The sequence below is a fragment of the Papio anubis genome, chromosome 5, assembly GCF_008728515.1.
Source record: "Papio anubis isolate 15944 chromosome 5, Panubis1.0, whole genome shotgun sequence".
NCBI lineage: Eukaryota > Metazoa > Chordata > Mammalia > Primates > Cercopithecidae > Papio > Papio anubis.
The window spans coordinates 143887600-143911079 of NC_044980.1; the positions used below are offsets into that span (position 1 = coordinate 143887600).

At 44.2% G+C, this 23480-nt stretch overlaps 1 protein-coding gene across 3 annotated transcripts in view; it reads right to left on the reverse strand.

Annotated features, from left to right (window-relative positions):
• Positions 1-364: 364 nt before the first annotated feature.
• Positions 365-23480, reverse strand: part of CCDC69 (coiled-coil domain containing 69) — a 42550-nt gene continuing 19434 nt past the window's right edge. For all 3 annotated transcript variants that reach the window (XM_003900390.4, XM_021939881.2, XM_021939882.2), the window contains exons 3-9: positions 20839-20945; positions 17930-18017; positions 6461-6534; positions 5045-5146; positions 4442-4561; positions 3359-3456; positions 365-2622 (exon numbers count right to left, since the gene is read on the reverse strand). In XM_003900390.4, the coding sequence (XP_003900439.2) occupies positions 2445-2622; positions 3359-3456; positions 4442-4561; positions 5045-5146; positions 6461-6534; positions 17930-18017; positions 20839-20945 (767 nt within the window). In that variant the 3' untranslated portion in view covers positions 365-2444. The remainder of the gene's footprint in view (positions 2623-3358; positions 3457-4441; positions 4562-5044; positions 5147-6460; positions 6535-17929; positions 18018-20838; positions 20946-23480) is intronic.

Below are 23480 nucleotides of genomic sequence, written 5' to 3' on the forward strand. Positions count from 1 at the left end.
GGGAACCTCAGTGTTTCTGATGGCAAAGAGGGGCCCCGCAGTGCAGAAAGTGGCTTCTCATTCATTCCTCACACTCTCCCACCCCATCACTCTGTTTTCACTGCTCACTTCAACCTCAGCCTCACTCCAAGCCTTGGTCTATTTTGAAGGTCATCCTTTAATCCAGGCTTCACCCTAGCCCCAGATCCACAGTTAGGGCAAAGCAAGGGCCAGTGGGGCTTTGGTACTTGAGGAGGGTGCCCAGAACCATGAGTGGGCTACCCAGGCCCCAGGATTTCTTCTTCAGAGATCCCTGCCCCTGGCAGAAGTCCTCAGTGAAGACCCACCTCCCCACTCTCCCAGAAAAACACAGAAGCCGTGTAAATAAGGTGCTGCATGTTCTTTTTAGTTTCCATACGTTGTCTGTCCCAGAGTGAGGAGAAGTTGATCTCCTTCCCACATCCACCACAGGCTGCATGAGGGAAGCCTGGCTCCCCACAACTTGCTCCTTCTCCAGCCCTGCCCCTCTCAATTACAACAATGCTTTCTAAAGCACATTCTGCGGCCTGATGTGCCTGTGAGGTGAGAGGTGTGGGAGGGACAGAAGCTTTGCTCAAAGAGGTTTGGGAGAGGCTGGATACTCAGCTCCCTTCTTGTAAGTCTGTCACACACATTGGCATATTAAAGGTTCTGAGAAGTCATGTAGGTTGGTGACCTGTTTAGGTGTCCCCAGATAACTTGGCCACCAATCATGTCTACTCCTGGACATTAGTCCAATAAACTAGTGTATCTTAGATGTACTTTGCGAAAAGCTTCATGAAAAAGTACACGTGATTCCCTCCAGAGCCTTCCTCAAGGCTCCCGGGTGACCTGTCTGACCAAGGCTGGAAAATCGGCACAGCACTCCCCTAGCCTCACCTCTTCCCCCATTTGGCCGGGGAAATGGAGAAACACAGTCACCTCTGAACTTCTAAACCTAGAAACAGAAGGAGACTGTACACAGGGGAATACAGAAGGCAGTCTGGGATAATGTCACTACAGAATGACTGATGAAAAATGCAGATTGACTGTTCTGATGCTGGCTTAGGGCCTGGGGCTGAAGCTGGGGACCTTGAGCAAGGTCCTTTGGCTCCTGTGATCTGCTTGTCCTGTTGCCAATGAGAAATAGGAACCTGCTTCAAGGATCTTATGAGGACCAGGGGAGGGAGGGGTATGGAAAGTCTTTGAGGCAAATACTCTATGCAGAACAGGAGTTATAATTATAGTCTCCAGTAGACCTGAAGCTTCCTGAGAAGGATCTGAAATCCACAGACTATCAGGACTGGACGGCCTGCTGAGGTTAGTTACTCTAGCCACCCCTTGTCACTGATGGGGAAGCTGAGCGCCAGGTTGTAAAAGCCTGGGCCTGGGATCAGGGGCAGTGGGAGGAAGAGTTAAGGCAGAGAGCAGGAGTGAAAAAGAAACTAAGTGGTGAGGGTCAGGGAGAGGAAGATTAAGTCAGGAAGATTAAGTTACAGACCTGATCTTCCAGAGCCTGAAGAGAAAAACAGAGCAAAGGATAAGACCTGGATGACAGATGAGATCTAGATTTGACTCTGGGAACTGCTCCATGCCTCGGTTTCCTCATCTGTGCAGGGATGAGGTTCCAGCTCTGACAGATCAATGGACTCAGAACCACCAAGCTGGCCGCTGTGGCCAGGTGGCACCAAGACTGAAGGGCCAGGAGCGCTGAAGGGATGTGCCTTGCCTGGTAAAGAAAGAGGAGCTCTGGCTACTGTCCCTTAGTGGACCCAACTCTGGCCCAGGAACGGACCCTCAGCTGGGGAGGCTGCCTGGCCCTGTCAGCCCCAAGGCCCTTCAGAGACCCCCACCCTGCCACTCACCTTTCCCACTCTGATTTGCCGTGTTTGTCCACACTCCTCCCCAACCCCTACTCTGGCCTTCAGACAATCCTAGAATGGGACACTGCAGTGACAGAAGAGTCATTTGAGTAGTCCCCCCGCCATTTTAGTGCAGGGGATAAACTGAGGCTGTGAGCAGGCCAGGGTGGAGTGGGAACACCTAGAGGAAGTTGACAAGTCAGCAAGTTGGCAGCAGAGCTGACAAGCTGGGACCCGGGGCTGTCTCCTTTATGTCAGATGGCCATCGTGACACAGGCTGCCCCTGGGAAAGCCTCGGAACTTCTCGGATTGGGACAGAGTGCCGGGGGAGGGAGGAAATGTCTCCTCTTGCTTATTCCCTAGGCCAACTCAAGGGAAGACGCTTCTCGGGGCCTCCAAAGCCCTGTGGGTGATTCCATGTAACCCAAGAACCCAGGGCTCACTGGGCACACACCCTGGCTCCCCATCTCGCTCCCACCCTCGTTCCTTCCTGGAAATGAACTGAGAGGCTCCTGCTGTCTTCTCCAGAAAAACCTTGGGAGGAGCTGTGACTTCAGGCATCGTGGTAGGCCCAGGCCTTGCACCCTATGTGGCGAGGAAGGAGACCTCAGTGGGAGTGACAGGGGCCAGGGGGAAGGCGGGCGAGGCATTGGCCCCGAGGACCCGGTACAACAGCTCCTCCTTCTCCTGCTGGAGCTGTCGCCGCAGCTGCACCTCCTTCTCCAGGGCCTCACGCGTGAGAAGCAGGTCTTCCGAGAGCTGCCTGTGGATGCACACAGAGCCCAGGGTTGCCTACTGGGAGCGGGTACCACAGAGACCGACCCATTCCCCCAGGGAGCCTTCCTCAGATGGACCAGCAGCCTGCTGCAGGGTCTCCACCGCCCCTCCTTGTTGGCCTGTATACAAGAGGCAATTCAATCTCTTGACCAAGGAGCGTGGGCCTCACAGACAGGCAGGCAGTTCTGAGCTGCTCCAAATCTCTGCTCCACCACTTAGCTATATAATCTTGAACAAGTTATTCATTCTTCTTCAATTTCAGGCTCCTCATTTGTAAAACGGGAAGAAGAAGAAGAAGAATAGGACCCAGCTTTTAGAGTAATTATGAGGATTAGATGAGAAAATATGTACAGTATTCAATAAATTATGTCTGACACATGATACTAGCTCTTATTTACTAAGTCCTAAGAACTGATTCATTCCACTTAGGCCTGGTGCACGATCAATTTCCTGTTCCCTCTTCCCTATATCGGGCTTTCCCATGGAGTACACTCAGCCAGGACGGAGACAGACAGATACTCATCAAGGCACTGGGACTTTGGTTTCCAGGCAAAGCTGCCCCCTAGGGTTTCCTGACTCCCAGGGAAAGAGGAGCCACATGCCCTAAAGAGGCCCCGGGCCCACCTGTCAGTCCATTCCTCAGGTCCCTCTAAGACTCTCCCAACTGGAAATTTTGGCACAAAGGGTGGGGACGGGAGGAAAGGAGGCAGGAAGACAGCTACCTTGACAGGACCACCTGGTTGCGGCTTCGGACGTGGAGATCCTCATTCTCCTGTTGCAGGGTCGTGATTTTTTCCTCCAATATCAGATTTTTCTCTTTCTGTAACACATCCGAATGAGCTCAGAAAGCTGCCAAACTCACGCTGCACGATGTGTGCTGACACCTCCCTCTTATCTGTGGTCACCGAAAGCGCTGATTCCTTCTAGACTATATGTTACATTTCATGGAGCAATAAGGTAACTTAGAAAAAAATAAAACTAAAAAGTTAACAAAGGGCTGCTGACTTTTTGCCACAGGAGAATGTTAAAAAAAATCACAGGCCCTACCATCTCCTATCACCATGAGTTCATGGAAGAAAGAATAGTTTTTGTTCTCCAAAAGTCAGAAGGATATGATCTATATAAATAAAATTAAGTTTGTCTGTTATGTGTTTCCACAAAAATGGGTGAACAAAATCTACAGGGAATGTTTGAGACGATCTGATTAAAATAAAGCCCTGTGGGTGATTCCACGTCATGTGACTCAAGACCCCAGGGCTCACTGGGCACGCACCCTGGCTCATCTCACTCCCACCCTGTTTCCTTCCTGAGAAAAGAACTGATGGTGATATGAGATGGTAGTGCCTGGAAGATTTTTTTTTTTTTTTTAACATTCTCCTGTGGCAAAATTAAAAGTCAGCAGCTTTTTGTTCATCGCTTAGTTTTATTTTTTAAATTATAAGTTGTATGGCACACAGGAGGCCAGGGACACTTCTTCCCGAGCAACATCATCTCCGCTTAGATTCACCCTTGGGTTTCTGAGGCTTCTGTCCTCCTGTGTTCTCAATGCTACCTGCTCTAGTGTCACCCAAGCTACAGCAACATCAGTAGCCTCGAAAGGCACAGGACTCAGATGATAAGGAGCCACTGCTTGACCCAGCCTGGCCACAGACCATGCTTAGTGGTCAGCACAGGTGGCAGGTCAAAGCTGGAGTGAATCAGGCTGGGACCTCCTTAAGCCACCGCCCCTCTGCATGCTTTACAAAGGAAACACCCAGAAAGCGGGAGCCTGAGGCTGCACCCCCCAGCCGCTCCCAGCCACAGACCACGGTTTCCATGAGGATCAGCCGCTTGTCCAGCTCATGAATACGCTCATTCTTCATCTCAATGACAAAGTGTAAGCTCTCCAGCTCCTGCTCCCAGAACTGGCTGGGGCTCCCATAATCCTAGACAGACAGGGAGAGAGTGACCTCATTAGGCCAGTAGGCTACCTCCCTCCTCCCCATTCTGCCAGAAACTCAGCTGGACTTTCACAAGTCACCCACTTTCCTCTCTCAGCCTATGTTAAGTGCTTAATATGCTTTATCTCTCTGGATCCGAATAACACCTTTTGAGACATGTACTAGCACCAGAGATGAGGAGACTGTGGTTTGGATAGGTTGAGTCACTTGTGCTAAGTGGAAGGTTTGCTATGTGCACCTAGTTCTCTCTGAATCCAGAATGTGAGCACTTGACTATTCCAGATGCTGCTCTCTGGGCCTTAATTTTCCCATCAGTGAAATGGGAACTCTTTTATTTCCAGGCCCTTGTGTAGGTAAGAGTGTCAGGTCTGAGCCTTGTCCTTGAAGAGGGGCTGGTGTTTCCTGTTGCCCGGCCCTGACCTCCCTGGAGATTCAAGGAGGAAAAGCCCCCAGGGTGCTGCCACCTACCTGGATATGCTTCTTATAGTTTCGGCTCATAATGGACTCCTCTACCCTCTTCATTTTGGCCTGGAAAGCCTCCAGCTGTGAGGTCAGTCTGTCTATGGTCTCCTGGAGCAGGGAGTGGGATGGAGACAATCAAAGCCTGCCTCATAAAGGCTATAGGTGAACTTCACCACATCCCAGAGGGAGAACAGTTTTGGGTTCTTCTATCTGTCTTTGGTCTACCCTACAAGACAATGCAAGATCAACATACTTCGACCACTGCTTGAGACCTACCAGCCCTTACAGCGCAGAATTGCATGCTGGAAAGAGAAAGAAAGAAGAGAAAAGAAAAGAGAAAAGAAAAGAAGAGGGGAAGGGAGGGGTGGGGGAGGGAAGGGGAAGGGGAGGGAGAGGGAGAGGGAAGGGGAGAAGGGGGGGAAGAGGAGAAGGAGAGGGAGGGAGAGGGGAGGGGAAGGGGGAGGGGGATGCAGAAAGGGAGGGGGAGGGAGAGGGAGAAGGAGAGAAGACGAAAGGAACACACCAACCCCACCTCTTGCTTTAATGCCTTTAATGGCTCGCCATACTGTAGGGGACAATGTCCTGGTATCCTGGTATAAAAGATCATTGTTAGCCTGGCATTCAAAACCCATCCAAATGAGGCTCAATGAATTTTTCCAAGCTCACCCCTCACTGCTCCTTCTATACATCCTCTACTGCAGCCAAACATCACAATACTCCCCCAGCTTCAGGGTACATTCTTATCTCCAAACTGTTTCACTGCCAAGAACTTCCTCTACTTGAACCAACTGTGACCATTACCGTTAGGATAGAGCACAACTCCTTAAGATGGCTCGCCAGCTCCCACTCTGACCCTTGCTCACTTCCTTAGCCTTAGTCCCCTCTCCCACTGAAACTCATACCCCAGGCATCCTGGACATCTTTCAGTTCCTCAGGTATCCCACATTTTCCCTTTTTCCTCCATGTCTTTGAACACATTGCTTTTTTTCTGCCTGGGGCACCCTTCCTATCCTTCTTTACCAAAGAATTCCAACCCATCCTTCAGACTCCAGCTTAGATCTCACTCCCTCTAGAAAATCTTTCCTGCACAGCCACATTGAGTCAGATGCTTCCCTGCATCCTTCCACAGGTCTATGTGCATCCACCCATGAATCTATCACACTGTGGCACCTGGCCCATGCCTCTCCAAGATCTTCCTAATAGTCCCTGGAAAAATAGGCCCAACTCAATTTTAAACCCAGCCTTCTTGAGCTAATAGCCTGGTTACCACATGTAGGGGCCTGGATACACAGAAGACAATCACCTCAGCCCCTCACTCCTAGGCACACATAATCAGTTTTGGCTGTCTTGGGGCTCCATGCTGCTTTCCCACTGGTTCTCCCCCACCCTCACCCGAGACTGACATGACCCAGCCCCTCTCACCTGCTGGGCAGCACTGGCCTCCTGGAAAGAGTGGGTAAGCGCTTCTTTCTCCTGTTCATATGAGGCCCGGAGGACTGTAGGGAAAGGAGAACTCCATAAGCTCAGACACCTCTCCCCAAAGCCTTCTGGCAGGCCCCTTGATGGTCAGAAAGGTCCAGATGATTACCTGGGGCCCATAGAGGCCAGGAGTCTGGGAATGGTCTTATTTATCCTTCTATCTCCTAGGCTTGCTTGGGGGCTGTGCCAGAAATGTACTAGGTATTTAATAAAACCTCATGGAAATTGAAATAAACTATAGCCTGGGAGGAAGCCTACCAGATTGCGGGTGCCATCCACACCTCACTAAGGCTAAGATCCAAAGATCTTGCAGCAAGCATGTTCATATAAGACCACCTCAGGCCATGGAAAATGCAGAGGACAATGCTTTGTAAACTGGACTAGCCAAATCACAAAATCATTAAATCCTTAGTTGTCAAACTAAAGCACAAAACTGCGGTAGGTACATTAGATTTGTGGCTAGGAAATCCACTTGGTCCTGGCTCTGCCTTTCCAAAACTGAGAGACCTTGAGAAGATCACATCAGACATCTAAAAGTCCTGTTATCTCAACTGTGAAATGGGATCAATAAACTGGGTTGGACTGTCTCAAAGGGGTCATTTGAGGATAACATGAGAAGGACGTGCAAGGGCTTTACAGACAGGGCGGTGCTGTACACAGCTGAAATTATCGTCATTCCCCAAATCAATACAGTTGTATGTATCATCCCACCTCCTTCATAAAGTTCCTTTTGGAAAATTCCAACCTTGTCTCAACTGAAAAAAGACAATAGGCAAATGGCAATCAATGGGCAGAATGGGAAATAGAACAGAGGAGACAGGAAAGTTTAATACAGCCAAAGAGCCAGGTGTATGGCAGTGATGAAAAAAATAATGTTCAAGGCCGGGAGCGGTGGCTCATGCCTGTTATCCCAGCACTTTGGGAGGCTGAGGTGGAAGGATTACTTGAGGTCAGGAGTTTGAGACCAGCCTGGCCGACATGGCGAACCTCTGTCTCTACTAAAAACACAAAAATTAGCCGGGCGTGGTGGCACAAGTCTGTAGTTCCAGCTACTCAGGAGGCTGAGGCAGGAGAATGGCTTAAACATGGGAGGCAGAAGTTGCAGTAAGCTGAGATCATACCACTGCACTCCAGCCTGGGCAACAGAGACTCTGTCTCCAAAAAAAAAAAAAGAAAGAAAAAAAAGAAAAAAATAATGTTCAGTAATATAATGGTGATAGAGTAGTAAAAAATTGATAAGAATAGTCATATAAAAATTATAGCCTTAACTTTTTAAAAATATTGGCCTAATTTGTTAATTTGCCTATCAAGACAGGTTCTGGTTTTAGGTAAGATGAAGGAAGCACACTTCATCCAGTTTTTCCTACCGAATTAGCTACAAAACCTGGACAGAATGAATTCTGCAGTTATTTGCAGACCGAAAAGTAAATGGTAGCAGCAGACTGAGCAAGAAGACCAGAATTTGAAATACCACTGACCCAACAGATTTAAACAAACCCAGAATCTCATGTATTTAAACATTTAAAATGTCTAGGATACAACCCCAAATTTCTCAGCATACAATACAAAAAATTACTCAGCCTAAAAAGAAGCAGAAAAAAAACTCCCTTGAGAAAAGATATTCAACAGATGCCTACACTGAGATCCTATAATGTAGGAATTATTAACAGAATTTTTATGGTAACCAGTAGAAAAAGACTCCAAGAAGTATGGGTGTCCTGCCACTGATGGCAAGAAGGAAAAAGAGAAAAGGAAAGTAAGAGTGAACATACTTTTAGAAATTATAGAAAAATAGAAAGTCTTAGGAAATAAATAGAGTTATTAAGAAGAACCAAAAGGAAATTTTAGAACTGAAAAGTACAATAAGTGAAATAAAAACTCACTAGGTGGAATCAACGGCAGAATGGAGATGAGATAAGAAAGAGCCAATGAACTTCAAAATAGATCAATAGAAATTATCCAATATTGACAGTAGAGAGGAAAAAAAGATTAGAAAAAAAAAATGAACAGAGCTTCAGAGACCTGTAAGATAATGCCCAAATATCTAACATTTCTATCATCACAGTCAAAGAATCGGAGGAAAAAGGGTGCAGTCCAAAAAAATAAAAAATTGAAGAAAGAATGATTGAATATTCCATAAATTTTCCAAAACATAAACCTACAGATTAAAGATCACTGAACTCCAAAGTAAGCCCAAAGAAATCCGCACCCAGACACATCTTTTCCAAAAGCTAATGACACAGAAAAGGTGTGGGATGGAACCAGACAAAAATGGTACACTACATATAGGGAACAACAGCTTGAATAACTGTATGTTTCTCATCAGAAACCTTAGAGGCCAGAAGAAAAACATTTAAAAATTGCTGGAAAATGTTGATGTTCATAATGTTGGGTTGAGGTCTGCCATTTTAGGATGTGTTTTCTGTTTGTTCTTGCTGACCTTTATCCTCTGTTTTCCCTTTCCTGCTTTCTTCTGGAGTACAAAACCAAAACAATAAGCCCAGAATCCCATATGCAGTGAAAATATCCTTCAGGAAAGAAGATTAAATTGAGACATCCTCAGATGAAGGAAACTTAGAATTCATCACCAGCAAACTTGCTCTAAAAGAATTGCTACAGGAAATTCTTCAAATGAAACCAGAGGGAAACTTGAAACTTCAAGAATGTAAGAAGAGTAACAGAACTGGTAAAGAACTAAGTAAATACAACAGACTATTCTTCTTCTCTTGAGCTCTTTAAAATATGATTGATGATTAAATGCAAAAATTATAACCTTGTCTGATGGGGCATTAGATGTATGTAGATGTAATACATAAGAAAAATGTAACAAAAACGGGAGAGAACAGAGGAACCTACATGATGGTAAGCTTTCTACATTCCATTAGATGTGATAAAATAGCAATTCTAGGCTGGGCGTGGTGGCTCACACCTGTAATCCCAGCACTCTGGGAGGCCGAGATGGGTGGATCATCTGAGGTCAGGAGTTCTAGACCACACTGGCCAACATGGTGAAACCTGGTCTCTACTAAAAATACAAAAATTAGCTGGGCCTGGTGGTGGGTGCCTGCAATCCTAGTTACTTGGGCAGCTGAGGCAGTAGAATCGCTTGAACCCAGGAGGTGGAGTTTGCAATGAGCCCAGCTCATGCCATTGCACTCCAGCCTGGGTGACTGAGCAAGACTCTGTCTCAAAAAAAAAAAAAAAAAAAAAAGCAACTCTAAGTAGATTGTTAGGTATATCGTAATTCTTAGAGTAACCACTAAAAAAAAAAATACAGAGATACAGTAAGACAATAAATAAGTTAAAATGGAATACTAAAAATGTTTAAATACTCTGAAAAAAAGCAGGAAAGGGAAAACAGGATAAAGATCAGTGAGAACAAACAGAAAACACATCCTAAAATGGTAGACCTCAACCCAACATTATGAACATCAGCATTGTCAATAACAACAGTAAATTAAATGGCTTAAACACACCAAATAAAAGAGGATGTCAGAATGGGTTTTTAAAAACCCACCTAATGGTATCATTCATACCCCAAACCTCAGCATCATGTACTATACCCATGTAACAAACCTGCATGTGTGCCCTGAATCTAAAATTAAAGTCAAAATTAAAAAAAAAAAAACAAACACCCACCAACTATGTGCTATTTACAAGAAACTCAGTTTAAATATATGCTATTGGTAGGTCATAAGTAAAAGGGTGGAAAAAGAAACACGAATCAAAAGAAAGTCATAGTAGCTATATTATTTTGAGATAAAGAACTGAAAGGAGAAATAGACAAATATGCATTATAATTAGAGACTTCAACACTCCTCAGCATTCCACATAAAACAGTGAGAAAATCAGCAAGAATACAGAATTCAACACTACCATCAACCAAACTTTATCTAATTGATTTATTTTTAAAATACTCAACCCAACAATAGCAGAAAACACATTCCTTTCAAGTATACATGAAACAAGATAGACCATACCCTGAGTCATAAAACAAACCTTAACAAACTATAAAAGCAGCCAAATACAAACTATGTTCTCTGACTGTAATGCAATCAAACTGGAAATCAAATAATAGAAAGAGAACCAGAAAATCTCCCAACACTTAGGAATACACTTCTACATATTCAATGCCAGAGAGGAAGTCTCAAGGAAAATAAGACTGAAAATATTTTGAACTCAACGAAATGAAAATAAAAACATCAATTTGTGGGATTCAGGTAAAGCAGAGTTTAGGCAAAAATTTATAGTTTTAACTGTTTATATTAGAAAAGGAGAAAGGTCTCAAATCAATATTCTAAGCTGAAGAAATCAGGAAAAAGGATCAGGCCCAGTGACTCACACCTGTAATCCCATCACTTTGAGAGGCTGAGTCAGGAGGACTGCTAAAGCTGGGAATTTGAGACCAGCCTGGTTAACATAGAGAGACCTGCCTCTATTAAAAATTTAAAAATTAGCTGGCTAGGTGTGGTGGGGTATCTATAGTCTCAACCACTCAGGAGGCTGAGGCGGGAAGATTGCTTGAGTCCAGGAGCCACTGAGGCTGCACTGAGCAATGATCATGACACTGTACTCCAGCCTGGGAGACACAGCAAAACCCTGTCTCAGGAAAAAAAAAAAAAAAAAAGAATGAAAAGAAAGAAAAAAAAGAAGAGCTAACCAAACATAAAGCAAGCACACAGAAGGAAGGAAATAAAAATAACAGAAACCAGTGAGATGGAAAATGATAAAATAAGGGGGGTGGGGCAGGGAAATCAATGAAACCAAAAGCTCATTCTTTGAAATAATTAATAAAATGGATAACCTCAAGCAAGACTGACAAAGAAAAAAGAGAACACACACATGACCAATATCAGGAATGACATATCACTACAGACACAGCAGATATATGAAATGATATTAAGGAAATATGCTGAACAATCCTATGCACCTAGATTCAACAACTTAGATGAATGTACCAATTCTTCCAAAAAAAAAAAAAATGACCAAAACTCACCCAAGGTGAAGTACCTAACCTGAAATTCCTATAACTATTAAAAAGAAATTGAATTTGTAGTTAAACACTTTGAAAGAGATGCCCAAGCACAGATTATTTCATTGAAAAATTCTATTAAACATTTAAAAATGATAGAACACCCATTCTATATAATCTCTCCCAGAAAGAGAAGATGAGAGGACATTACTACATGGCGCAAGCTTTATCGTGATACTAAAACCAGATAGTGTAAGAAAACTACAGGCCAACATTCCTCATGAACATAGACACAAACATCCTCAGTAAAACATTAGCAAATCAAATTCATCAATACATAAAAAGAGTAATATAACACAACCAAGTGGAGCTTATGCCAGGAATGCAAGGCTAGTTCAATGCAGGCAGCCTTCCGTATTTGCAGGTTTCTCATCCTCAGATTCAACCAAGCGTGGATAAAAAAAATTTGAAAAAATAAAAATAAAAAATGCCAAATAACAATAAAAGATAATACAAATAAAAATACAGTATAACAACTATTCACCTTACTTTTACATTGTATTAGGTATTATAAAGAATCTAGAGATGATTTAAAATGTATGGAAGGATGTACACAGGTTATATGCAAATAATACACCATTTTATATAAGGGGCTGGAGTACTTGCAGATTTTGGTATCCAAAGTGGGTCCTAGAATCAATTCCCCATGGATACCTAGGGATAACTATATTTGAAAACTCAAACCAATGTGATCCACTATATTAACCATCTAAAGAAAAACCAGGCCAGGTGTGGTGGCTCACACCTGCAATCCCAGCACTTTGGGAGGATAAGTCCAGTGGTTCATTTGAGCTCAGGAGTTAGAGACCAGGCTGGGCAACATGGCAAAAATCCATTTCTACAAAAAAAAAAAAAAAAAAATTAGCTAGGCATGGTGATGTGCACTATAGTCCCAACTACTTGGGAGGCTGTGGTGGGAGGATTACCTGAGCCCTGGAGGTCAAGGCTGCAGTGAACCAAGATAGCACCACTGCACTCTAGCCTGGGCATCAGAAAGAAAAGAAAAGAAAAAAAAAAAGAAGACAGGAGAGGAGAGGGAAAGAAAGAGGAAGAAAGAAGAAAGAGAGAAAGAAAGAAAGAAAGAGAGAGAGAGAGACAGAAAGAAAGAAAGAAAGACCACATGATTATATGGATCTTAGATCTAAATATAAAACCATAAGTCTTTGGAAGAAAACATTGAAGAAAATCTTTGTTACCTAGGGTTTAGCAAAGAGTTCATAGACATGACATAAGAAGTATAATCAAAGAAAAAAATGAATTGGACTTTATCAAAATTAAAAGCTTGGCTTTGTGAAAGACATTATTAAGAGAATGAAAAAATAACCCCACTGGCTAGGAGAAAGTATTTGCAAATACAAAGAACTCTTGTCCAAAATATATAAAGATCTCTCAAAACTCTACAGTAAGGACAAGCAAGTTAATTTAAATGGGAAAAACACCTGGACTCACATTTGATCAAAGAGGATATGTAGACAGAAAATAAGCACATGAATCGTTACTGAAATGTAAATTAAACCTACCATGAAGATTACTGCACACTTATTAGAACAGCTAAAATAAAAAACCAATGACAACAAGTATTGGCATGGAGTAGGAACAGTGTAACTCATACATCACAGATGGTAATAGAAAATAGTGGTCACTCTGGAAGACAGTTTAGCTGTTTCTCATAAAGCTAAACATACATTTATCATATGACCTATCCCACTCCTGTGTATTCACCCAAGATAAATGAAAACCTATGTCCACACAAAGCCTGCACAAGAATGTTACAACAGCTGTATCCATAATTGCCTCAAATGTCCTGGAACAGTGAATGAGTAAACAATGGAATATAACTCCACAATGAAAAAGTATGAATTACTGAGATATGCAACAATTGGAATGAATGTCAAAGGCATCGTGACGAGTGAAGGAAGCCAATATAAAAAAATCATATCGTATTATTTCATTTATGTAATAGCCTAGAAAAGACAAAGCTACAGAGATGGAGAACAGATCAATAACTGCCAGGGTTTAGGGTGGGAGGAGGATGTGAATGCAAGGGTAGTTTGAGATAGCTTTTTGGGGGTGATAAAACTGTTTTGTATCCTGATTGTGGCGATGGTTACAAGAATCTATACATGTGGCTGGGCGCAATGGCTCACGCCTGTAATCCCAGCACTTTGGGAGGCCGAGGCGGGTGGATCACGAGGTCAGGAGTTGAAGACCAGCCTGGCCAAGATGGTGAAACACTGTCTCTACTAAAAATACAAAAATTAGCCGGGCATAGTGGCACGTGCCTGTAATCCCAGCTACTTGGAAGGCTCAGGCAAAGAATTGCTTGAACCCAAGAGGCAGAGGTTGCAGCGAGCCGAGATCGCACTACTGCACTCCAGCCTGGGCGACAGAGCGAGCCTCTGTCTCAAAAAAAAAAAAAAAAAAAAAAAAGAATTGATACATGCATTAGAATTTATGAAAATGCACACCCCCTCAAAAACAGTCAATTTTACTATGTGATAATTTTAAAAAGACAACAAAGGGTCCTCGAATGTGGAAAACCACCACTAGTCTCTTATCTGTGTACCTCTCCTCATACGTATAAAATCTCATATATTTCCACCATGCTATGCTTTCATTCATTCATTATAGACTTATGTAGCACTTAATATGTGCCAAGCAATTTAAAAATAACTATAGAAGAATTATGACTGATGAGAAGAATTCAAGACAGGCAATCTCTTCTCCCCTGGGTTTTACAGTAGGAAATTCTTCTTATAACACTAAAAATAATATCAAAGCAATGCTTGGATAATAAAGTTGTTTTCCCATAAAGTCTTGTGAGGTACGGAAGGTAGATTTTAGAGAGAGAGAAACTGCACTGAGATTCAAGGAGGTTGAGTGATAGCCCCAGTTCAACAGGGTATGGTATTATTAAAACACAATTCTTTGGCTGGGCGAGGTGGCTCACCCTGTAATCCCAGCACTTTAGGAGGCCGAGGCAGGCGGATTATGAGGTCAGGAGTTCGGGACCAGCCTGGCCAACATGGTGAAACCCTGTCTCAACTAAAAATACAAAAATTAGCCAGGCGTGGTTGCGGGCGCCTGTAATCCCAGCTACTCGGGAGGCTGAGGCAGAAGAATCACTTGAATCCGGGAGGCGGAGATTGCTGTGAACCGAGATCACACCACTGCACTCCAGCCTGGGTGACAGAGCGAGACTCCATCTCAAAACAAAAACAAAAACAACAACAAAAGCAAACACACCCACACCCACACACACACACACCCCCACACACACCCACAGAACCACAATTCTTCAATTTCCAGGCAAGGACTTGAATTCCATTTCGCAATGTTTGCAATAATGTGCGCTAATGTTGCAATATGTTTCAAGATTCTTAAAATCATTCAGACCTCTGTTCTAGTTATTCCATTTGGGTAAATCAAAGGACACAATGTGAAATATGGGCAACATTATGCAAAAGCTGTTTTGAGATCTAGAGGTCTAGACACAAGAAATAAGGAAAGCCATGTACTTTATGGTCTTGCCTTTATAAAAATTTTAGTAGCATAATTACTTGGAAACATATTTGATACAATGTTAAATGAAAAGAATAGGATATAAACTTTGATGTATAAAATAATCACAACCATGGTTTTTTTTGTTTTGTTTTGTTTTGTTTTTTAGATGGAGTCTTGCTCTGTCCCCCAGGCTGGAGTACAGTGGTGAGATCTTGGCTCACTGTAACCTCTGCCTCCCAGGTTCAAGCAATTCTGCCTCAGCCTCCTCAGTATCCCGAGTAGCTGGGATTACAGGTGCACACCACCACACCAGGCTAATTTTTTTTTTTATTTTTAGTAGAGACAGGGTTTCATCATGTTGGCCAGGCTGATCTCGAACTCATGACCTTGTGATCCGCCCGCCTCGGCCTCCCAAAGTGCTGACACTACAGGCATGAGCCACCGCACGAAGCCACAGCCATGTTTTAAGTAGATAAATTATTCTGAGGAAAGGTCATGCGAATACTGATGATGAAAGGAAAAATCAGTAGAGCATTTTCAAGGTCAATTTCAATAACATCAGTAACATACATGACCTTCTCCAAAGAAGATACACAAGTCACCAAGAAGCACATGAAAAGATGTTCAACAGAATTAGGCATTAGGGAAACGCAAATCACAACCACAATGCCATACCACTTTACTTGCACTAGGATAGCAACAAGTGTTGCAGAAAATAACAAGTGTTGACAAGGATGTGCCACCATTGGAACTCTTGTGGGTTGCTGATGGGAACACAAGTGGTACAGCTCTTGCGGAAAACAGTTTGGCAGTTGCTCAAAAAGTTAAGCACAGAATGATCGTATGACCCAGCAATTCTCCTGGGTGTACACCCAGGGGGAACTGAAAACAGCTGTTCAAGCAGGTGCTTGTACCAGTGGCACTATTCACAGTGGCTAAATGGTGGAGACAGCCTAGGTGTCCATCAACTAATGATGAATGGGTAGAGTGTGGTGTGTCTGTGCAACAGCAAATTACCCAGCCATAAAAAGAAACAAAGTATAGATGCATGCTGCAACACAGATAAGTCTTGGAAACATTCCAAGGTGAAAGAAGTCACATGTGGGTGATCATACGGTTTATACAATCCCATTTATATGAGTGTCCAGAATGGACAAGGCCATAGAGAAAGACAGTGAATTGGTGGTTGCCAGGGGCTAGTGGTAAGGTAAGTGACAGCTTAGGCCAGACACTGCGGCTCATGCCTGTAATCCCAGCACTTTGGGAGGCTGAAGTGGTGGATCATTTAAGCCCAGGAGTTTGAGACCAGCCTGGGAAACATGGCAAACCCCATCTCTACAAAAAAATATAAAAATTAGCCAGGCATAGTGGCATGCACCTGTAGCTACTCAGAAGGCTGAGGTGGGAGGATTGCTTGAGCCCAAGAGGCAGAGGTTGAAGTGAGTCGGATCGCGCCACTGTACTCCAGCCTGGACAACAGAGTGAGACCCTGTCTCAAAAAAAAAAAAAAAAAAAAGTGACTGCTTGGTGGGTGGGAGTTTCCTTTTGGAGTGATGGCACTGTGAATGTACTAAATGTCACTAATGGTAAATCTTATGCCTACTTTACCAAAATAAAAAAATATATATACACATATACTTTGCCACACCAATTCTACTAGGATGTTATTCTAAAGCTGAAATAATGAATGTGACAAAGATTTTACAAAACGGGGTTCATTATGTAAGTATCATTACTGTTATAAACAATGACAAAAATCTTGTAATTACCTAAATGCCTAACAAAGGGACTCAGTTAAATGAACAAGGGTGCACACTGGAATGCTATGTAGTTACTGAAACTCTTGGTATAGAAGAGCTTAATGAGAGGATGCTAATGCAACACAAAGTGAAAAAAATAATTTACCTCCCCTCCCCAAAGTGTGTGTGTATAGATGTATATTCTATGTATATACACAGAAAAAGAAACGGAAAGAATCTATAGCAAAGGGATAACAGTGGTTAACTCTGGGTGGAATTATGATTTAAATTTTCTCAATAATAAAATCAGTGCTAAAAGTTATTGCTAAGTATCTCGCACTGTTCTAAATTCTATCTCTGTCTATCTATCATTAAATTGTTTAATTCTTACAAAGAACCTATTGGGGCGGTAAAGTAACTTCTTCAAGTTTACAGAGCTGGTAAGCAGTGGAGCTGAAGTTTAGACCCAGGGACTGGAGTTCTAGAGAATGAGATCGATCAATCAATCAATCAATCATCTATTTATTTTTCATAGTGACAGCATGTTGCTATCCAGCTATGTTGCCCAGGTTGGCCTTGAACTCCTGGGCTCAAGCAATCTATTCACCTTGGACTCTCAAAGTGCTGGGAATACAGGTGTGAGCCACCATATCCAGCCAAGAATGAGATCTTAACCATTGTGCTGTAAGATCTTTTTGTCTAATCTAGAGTTTCCAAATTTTCTATGATGATCACATTTGGTGATATAAGAGGAAAGAAAGTTATTTTTCAAAATAATCAATCTAACAATAAATAGAGCTACCATCATTGTGAGGATGGAATATGTGTATTTAAAAATTCTTCTATTTGTCTGAGTTTTCCAAATTTCCCTTAATAAATATGCATTGCTTTTTAAATGGAAAGAAAAAACACCTCTCAAATAAGGAAAAAGAAAGCTTGATGCCAGCCTCTTAAAGCCATGCCCCAAAGGAAAAGTCTATCATCCCTCTCGGGCCAAGGATCCTGTTGATTTGAGTCAATTGCTTGTGGACCAGACAGAGAGGGAGGGACCAGTGGGAGTGCCCAGGTGAACTCGTCAGGTGGGGCCAGAAGGAAGCGCCTCCCACACCTTGGCCAGTGGAACATCTCTACCCTTACCTTGCAGGGACTCTTCATTCTTTCCTTCCAGGACCCTTTGCAGCTCATCCAGTCTGTCTCGAAGTTCTAGCTCCCTTTCCTTCTCCACCTGGGGGCAGAGAGTCCCGGGCAGGACTGAAGTTGAGCAGGATCAGCACAGCATCTCTTATCTACTCACCTGGGCCTGTGTGGAACTTGGTGACCGGAGTCTTAACCCTTCCTCTGAGGGATGGGAATGCCATGCCCAGAGAGGACACGAGACTTCCAAGACACAGCAGGCATGGCAGAATTTGCCTTCTTTAGGGTTTAGCAGGGGGTTCCCACAGAATTATCTACATGGAAAACGATTTAGGAGTATTCTTTTTTTTTTTTTTTTTGAGATGGAGTCTCACTCTGTCGCCCAGACTGGAGCGCAGTGGCGTGATCTTGGCTCACTGCAAGCTCCGCCTCCCGGGTTCACGCCATTCTCCTGCCTCAGCCTCCTGAGTAGCTGGGACTACAGGCACCCGCCACCACGCCCGGCTAATTTTTTGTATTTTTAGTAGAGATGGGGTTTCACCGTGTTAACCAGGATGGTCTCGATCTCCTGACCTCGTGATCCACCCGCCTCGGCCTCCCAGAGTGCTGGGATTACAGGTGTGAGCCACTGCGCCCGGCTGGATTTAGGAGTATTCTAATCCTGATGCTTACTCAAGACAGGAAGCCTCCTATAGTGTTTCTCTGCTCGCATAAGGCTTACTGTTGCAAGTGACCTCCAACTTCTACCATCAGGTCCCAGATCTTCCCTCTGGGGTCACACAGAGCCAGGCTGTTCCCTCAACCCAGGCAGCCCCTCAGAGATCTGAGCACAGTGGCCTGTGTTCCCAACATTTCTCTTCTCCAGGCTGAACCCTGCCAGCCATTCTCACTGTCCTGCACTTGAGATGTTTTCCAGTCCCTTTGCCACCTGGAAGGTCCAGCTGATGGGGCATGTCCAGAGGCAAGGCATGACTTAAAGGGGTTCTAGCCCCGGCATACCACTAAGTTCCTGTGTAATGAGCTCCCTCCCCTGTATAATGAAGGGACTCAACTTGACAATTCCTGGGGCCTTTCAAGTCTCAAGGTTAAGGATTCCACAGGTAATGGTCAGGGCCAAATGACATCACCATGGTAACTCTACCAAAACAAACTAAAGACCGGCAGATGCATACAGTTAACCTATCTTTCATAAAAGGTGTGTTTCTGAAAAACGCGTCTAAGCTAAGACCATTTTAATGTGTGTGGGGGCACTCCCTGCAGTCTTCCACCCAGCGAACACCTGAGGGCAGGGTCTGGACCCGATTTCTCCCTGTACCCCTGGCAGTGTCGAGGCCACAGCCTCCCTGCACACAGTAATCTCCCCCAGCAAGTCGACTGAGTGAATAAAATCTAGCAGAAAATCTTTTAGTAATAAATAACCATGCAATTTAATAGAGCAATTAGTTTATAACTACAGAGCCTTTTTTTTTTTTGAGATAGGTTCTTGCTCTGCCACCCAGGCTAGAATGCAGTAGTGTGATCTCAGCTCACTGCAACCTCTGCCTCCCGGGTTCAAGTGATTCTCCTGCCTCAGGCTCCCAAGTAGCTGGGATTACAGGCACGCGCTACCATGCCTGGCTAATGTTTGTATTTTTGTGGAGACGGTCTCACCATGTTGCCCAGGCTGGTCTCGAACTCCTGACCTCAGGTGATCTGCCTGCCTTGGCCTCCCAAAGTGCTGGGATTATAGGTGTGCCTGGCCCAGATCCATCTGAAAGAAGTGACTTTAAATTTCAGAATTTTGAATATTTACCTGAACATATTTCATATTTATAATTTAAACTAAAGAAAATTTAGAGAAAACTTGTGTACACCACCAAATCTTTCCTGCTGCTCTACCCACTCCCTCTGGTAAAGGAAGAAATGGAGGCAAAGAGAGGTGAAGGGTGAGTGACCAAGTTAGAATGAGGAAAAGGAAATCCCGGACTGCAGGTTACATTCAGTCATCCCATCGCCTAGTGTCCTTCAATCTAGAATTGTTCCCCTGTCTTTCCTCATGTCTCATGGCCTTGACATTTGACTAATATAGGCGGGAAATTCTATAGAATGTCCCTCAATTTTCATTTCTGGGTAATTTTAAAGCCTCAGTATCATCCCTTTAGAGAACCCTTCTCTGATCCCACAGCCTTGGCTAAGGTCAAGGCTTCTCTGATCCCACAGCCTTGGTTCTATTGCGTCCTTTCATGGCACTGTAAACTTTTCATAGCACTTATAATTGCAATAAGTAGTTCTGTGTAATTGTGTTTAGCGTCTGATGTCCTATCTCAGTCAGGATAGGCTAAATCATGCGGCCATAACAAACAATGGCAAAGTCTCAGTGGCTTAAGACAAAAGGTTTATTCTGCCCTCACTACCTACCCATTTTGTGTGGCAGGGAGCTTTGCTGCCCAGGGATTATCCAGGGATAATCATCCAGAGATGAGGCTGATGGAACGGCCATTCTAACAGTCCTGTCACTTAGCTAGATGGAAAGACCTTGAGGGTCTTGAACTGGCAACTAAATGCTTGCCCTAGAAGTGACACTGGTTCTTCTTTCTACAACGCATCAGCCAGAATGAGTTCCGTGGTCCTGCCCAACCATGGGGTGGGCCCAGAAAGGCAATTAATCTAGCAGCATCAACAGCTTTTACTCTTCCCAAATAAACTCTCGGCTTCATGAAAGCAGCTGCCAGCTCTGCTTGTTTTAACTAATGTGCCCAGCACACAGTGCCCTGATAAAAGTATGTGTTCAACAGATAAAGGACTCCATTCTTGGCAAAATGAGTAAGGGACTCTTAGAACAGCAACAAAAACCTAAGGTAGGCACTCACTCTGGGATTCACCAAAGTTAGCTGAGCAGGAGAAAGACAGGGGGTGGGGGCACCTGGACTTACCTGTTGTGCCCATTTCTTCTTTTCCTCCTCATGTTGCTGGAGAATTCTGGTTATATCCTTCTGGTGCCGCTCAGCCTCCTCTGATGCACAGAGCTGGACAGTTACAGCTAGAGATGAAAAAGCAAAAAAAAATCTCACAGAGTGGAAGTACAGTCAGAGCTGGCAGAGAGTGTGTGGGAAATGGGGCTAAGGAATGAGAACTCTGGTCTCTGCCTCAAGAATGATCTCAGGTGGGACCAGTCTCCAGAAACAGCCCCTCAAGTCTCTTTGGATTTGGAGATCCTCTTTCAAGGAATAAGCCAATGGTCTCATTTTGTCCCGGGTCTCCATGTCCTATCCCATTTTTTAAAAAATCAGTTGCTGGCCAGATATGGTGGCTCACATCTGTAGTCCCAGCACTTTGGGAGGCTGAGGCGGGAGGATCACTTGAGACCAAGAGTTGGAGACTAGACTGGGCAACATAGTGAGACCCTATCTCTTAAAAAAACAAACAAACAAACAAACAAAAAAAACGCTGGGCATGATGTCATGCACCTGCAGTCCCAGCTACTAGGGAGACCAAAGCAGGAGGATGGCTTGAGCACAGGAGTTTGAGGCTGCAGTAAGCTATGACTGCACCACTGCACTCCAGTCTAGGCAACAGAGCAAGACCCTGTCTCTAAAATAATAATAACAATAATTTAAAAATTAGTTGTTGATGCTTAACAACTGGGGAGTTTTTACTTAAGAATTCTGATTTCCAATTTTTCTTGAAGAATCCAAAGAAGAACTGGCAATGTATGCCTTCATGTCAACCATGGGCTGGAGCCAGAAGCAGCTGCCTCCTCTTTGGCTGGCCAAGATGTGGCTCTGCAGTTGGCTACAGTCTTCACCTCCTGCTATTATTAAAAATGTATACAAAGGGCCACATGTCATTTGCTTTAGCTGCTGGGGCCCATGAGCATCTGAGCGTGTGGCCCCTCACCTTTATCGTCTCCTCAGCTGGTAGTAGAGGGTGCTACTTGAGAGCAGGAAGCAAACACAACCAGGAAGTCTAGCCCCTGCTTAAGGAAACTCCAAAACAGGCTCCGCCAATGCCACACCACCGAGTCTATCAGATGCTAGGTAGGACCTAAGGCAGTGGCCATCCTCTCTGTGCCTCAGTTACCTAATACATGGGATCAGGATAATTATGGCACCTACCACATGAGTGAGGCTGAGATGATTAAATCAGGAAACAATGGCAATAAAAATAACAAAAGCAGGGTAGGAGGACTGAGAACTTACCATGCCTGCAACATGTCCAGCACTGTTCCAAGTACCTCAGAGGGATGACTGGCTCACCTGCTCCCCACAGCTACCCAATAGTCGTGAGTAATGTTATTACCCCCAACCTACAGACGAGGAAGCTGAGGCTCAGAGGAGTCATGCTACTTGTTCAAGGTCACCCAGTTCAAAATTAAGGAAGCAGGGATATGAACCTACACAATCTGTTTCCATGGCAAATACTCCTAACTACCACCTTATCCTGCTTACTTGTGCACAAAAGGAAATGTAGGCCAGGCACGGTGGCTCACACCTGTAATCCTAGCACTTTGGAAGGCCGAGGTGAGTGGATCACTTGAGCCCAGGAGTTCAAGACCAGCCTGGACAGCATAGTGAAACCCTATCTCTACTAAAAATACAAAAAAATCCCAGCTACTCGGAAGGCTGAGGCAGGAGAATCACTTGAACCCGGGAGGCAGAGGTTGCAGTGAGCCAAGATGGCACCACTGCACTCCAGCCTGGGCCACAGAGACTCCGTTTCAAAAAACAAAAATACTTGGTGCAGGCGGGTTGCAGTGGCTCACGCCTGTAATCCTAGCACTTTGGGAAGTCAACGAGTCTGCATTGCTTGAGCCTAGGAGTTTGAGACTGGCCTGGGCAACATGGTGGTTGCCCAGGCACTTTGGAAGTACTCAATAAATGTTCCTTATTATTCAGGAAATGTTCTCTAAATGTTTATCAGTGCTCACGACAAGCATTAGAGCCTAATACTAGTGTTGTTGGCATTATTATTAAAGTTAGCATTATTATTAGAAAATTCCATAAGCAAGGTCTGGCAACAGATATGGAAGAAATGTGAGGATGAGGACGACCCCAATGCTGGTCAGTCCTGTCAGGACAGGAGGAGTGAGCTGGTGCCACTGAGTCCCAGAGGCCATGAGCAGATAGACAGAGGTCAGGTGATGGCAACAGTTAAGATCAGAGAGCCCTGAATTCTCACAATTCATTTGGCTCAAATTTTGGTCCACAAGATTAGTACCAGATTGACCCCAACTGAAGAGAAGCTTATTAGAAATCAATCAATCTATCTATCTATCTATCTATCTATCTATCTATCTATCTATCTACCTATCTATCTATCTTTCTTTGCCTGGCGCAGTGGCTCACACCTGTAACCCCAGCACTTTGGGAAGCCGAGGTGAGTGAATCACTTGAGGTCAGGAGTTCGAGACTAGCCTGGCCATGGTGAAGCCCCATCTCTACCAAAAATACAAAAAATTTAACTGGGCGTGGTGGCAGGTGCCTGTAATCCCAGCTACTTGGGAGGCTGAGGAAGGAGAATTGCTTGAACCCGGGAGTTGGAGGTTGCAGTGAGCTGAGATCCTGCCACTGCACTC